A 1,844-nucleotide genomic window follows, 5' to 3' on the forward strand; every position below is an offset into this window, starting at 1 on the left:
AGCAGGTGAAGTTCGAGATCTGCGTGAGCAGCAAGGGCAGCTCGGCGCAGCACTCGCCCAGCTCCCTGCGCAAGGACCAGGTCTCCGAGCACCACCTCTCCGCCACCAAGATCAACATTAACACGGCCACCCCGGCGCAGCTCATGAGCATCCGCGGCATCACCGAGAAGATCGCCAACAGCATCGTGGACTACCGTAAAGAGCACGGGCCCTTCAAAAGCATCGAGGACCTGGTGAGGATGGACTGCATCAATTCCTCTTTTCTGGACAAAATCAGGCATCACATTTTCGCGGAGCGGTCCCGACCCCCTTCGACCAACACCAACGGTGGCCTCAACTTCACGGCTAAGCCTCACCCCAGCCCCACTTCTCTAAGCCTCCAGAGCGAGGACTTGGACTTTCCTCCCGGGGGTCCAACCCAGATCATATCCACCCGGCCCTCTGTGGACATGTTTGGAGGGGTGAGAGACGGCAGACCCGTGTTGAGGTTGGCTACCTGGAACCTGCAAAGCTGCTCCATGGAGAAAGCCAACAACCCGGGCGTGCGGGAGGTGGTGTGCATGACCCTCCTGGAGAACAGGTAAGAGGCAGGCACCTGACCTGGAGGCCAACCTCCATGCAGGATTGTAGGGTGATGCCTTTAGGTTTTGGGCATGCTAGAGTTCTGTTTGTTATCCTAGTGGGACTGGCTCCTTCACAGGGTTATTAAACGTTTCCCACCTCTTGCATGGAACCCTGCTGGAGTTCTTAGTGCTGGGGCTGTGGTGAGTGTTCCTTGATGAAGCTGCTGTGGTCCTTGAAAGGTGCTGGACCTCCTGGGGAGGGGTGTGTGTAGACACATCTCTGTGGGGAAGATGGAGCTGTTACAGCTGGTTATGTTGGGCCTGTTAACGGTTGGTCAGGGATCGTTTCTGTGCCAGGAGCCTTTTGAACAAGTCACAGAGGACTGTTTTTGTTTCTGCCAGAAGTTGTGGGGAGAGGAATAGCAGAGGAAAGGCTGCTCTGTATGTACTGTGTTTCTCATGGTGTTTCCCAGAGCATCTTGCTGCTGCTTTGGGAGGCAGGATGCAGTGCTACATCTGCCTCTCTCAGAGCTGCCAAGCTCAGACCTGCCAGTGCCTCTTTTCCAGAAGTCTTGTTTGGGTGGTGACCTCTTTAACATCAGCATTAGGGCTGTGGTCTGCTCTCCTTCAGATCTGCTCTCCTTCCTATCTGCTCCTCAAATCAGAAAGGCTTGAGAGCACAGGCAGGGTGCTTTGGGCTGTGTAACAAGGGTGGAATGCCACGGCTGGTCCCAGGAGGGTGACACAGCTCCTTGAGGAGTGGTCATGGGGCATCTGCTGACCTGGAGGGACTGGTCATCCTTGGGGGTGCAAGACCTGGGGAGGCCACGCTGTCCCCACGCCAGGCAGGTCCCTGGTGTCCCTGGGCTGGTGGGCACAGAGCAGGGTCTGTGGGGCAGTCAAGTGTGAGGGTACTTCTGGTTGAGGAGCTGAGAGATGGATTTTTTCCTTTAATTTTTTGGTAAGGTAATCAGGCAACAATGCTGGAGAGGTGTCTCTCTTGCTAAACTTTCTGCTTCATGCAGAAATGTTACTTCTGGCTGAGGAGCTGAGAGAGGGATTTTTTCCTTTAATTTTTTGGTAATCAGGCAACAATGCTGGAGAGGTGTCTCTCTTGCTAAACTTTCTGCTTCATGCAGAAATGTGGAAAAGCAATAAGGACTGTGAAATAACTGTCACCCTTTTCCCTTCCACGTGTGAAACCTGTCCCAGCTGACCTGGTGTTTAGTTTACAGCACTGGGGAAACAAACTTTTCTCCCTAGCTGCCATTCAGGCTTCCA

General features: G+C 54.0%; 1 protein-coding gene across 1 annotated transcript; it reads left to right on the forward strand.

The window, feature by feature from the left end:
* Window positions 1-5: 5 nt before the first annotated feature.
* On the forward strand, window positions 6-1,524 carry EEPD1 (endonuclease/exonuclease/phosphatase family domain containing 1; the record flags this gene model as incomplete). The annotated part of the gene is made up of 2 exons (XM_008946627.1): window positions 6-580; window positions 1,468-1,524. Coding segments are annotated over 2 exons (632 nt in total), but the record flags the coding sequence as incomplete, so codon positions are not given.
* Between the last annotated feature and the right edge of the window lie 320 nt (window positions 1,525-1,844).

Source organism: Merops nubicus, unplaced genomic scaffold (assembly GCF_000691845.1).
Source record: "Merops nubicus isolate BGI_N331 unplaced genomic scaffold, ASM69184v1 scaffold36318, whole genome shotgun sequence".
Taxonomy (NCBI): Eukaryota; Metazoa; Chordata; class Aves; order Coraciiformes; family Meropidae; genus Merops; species Merops nubicus.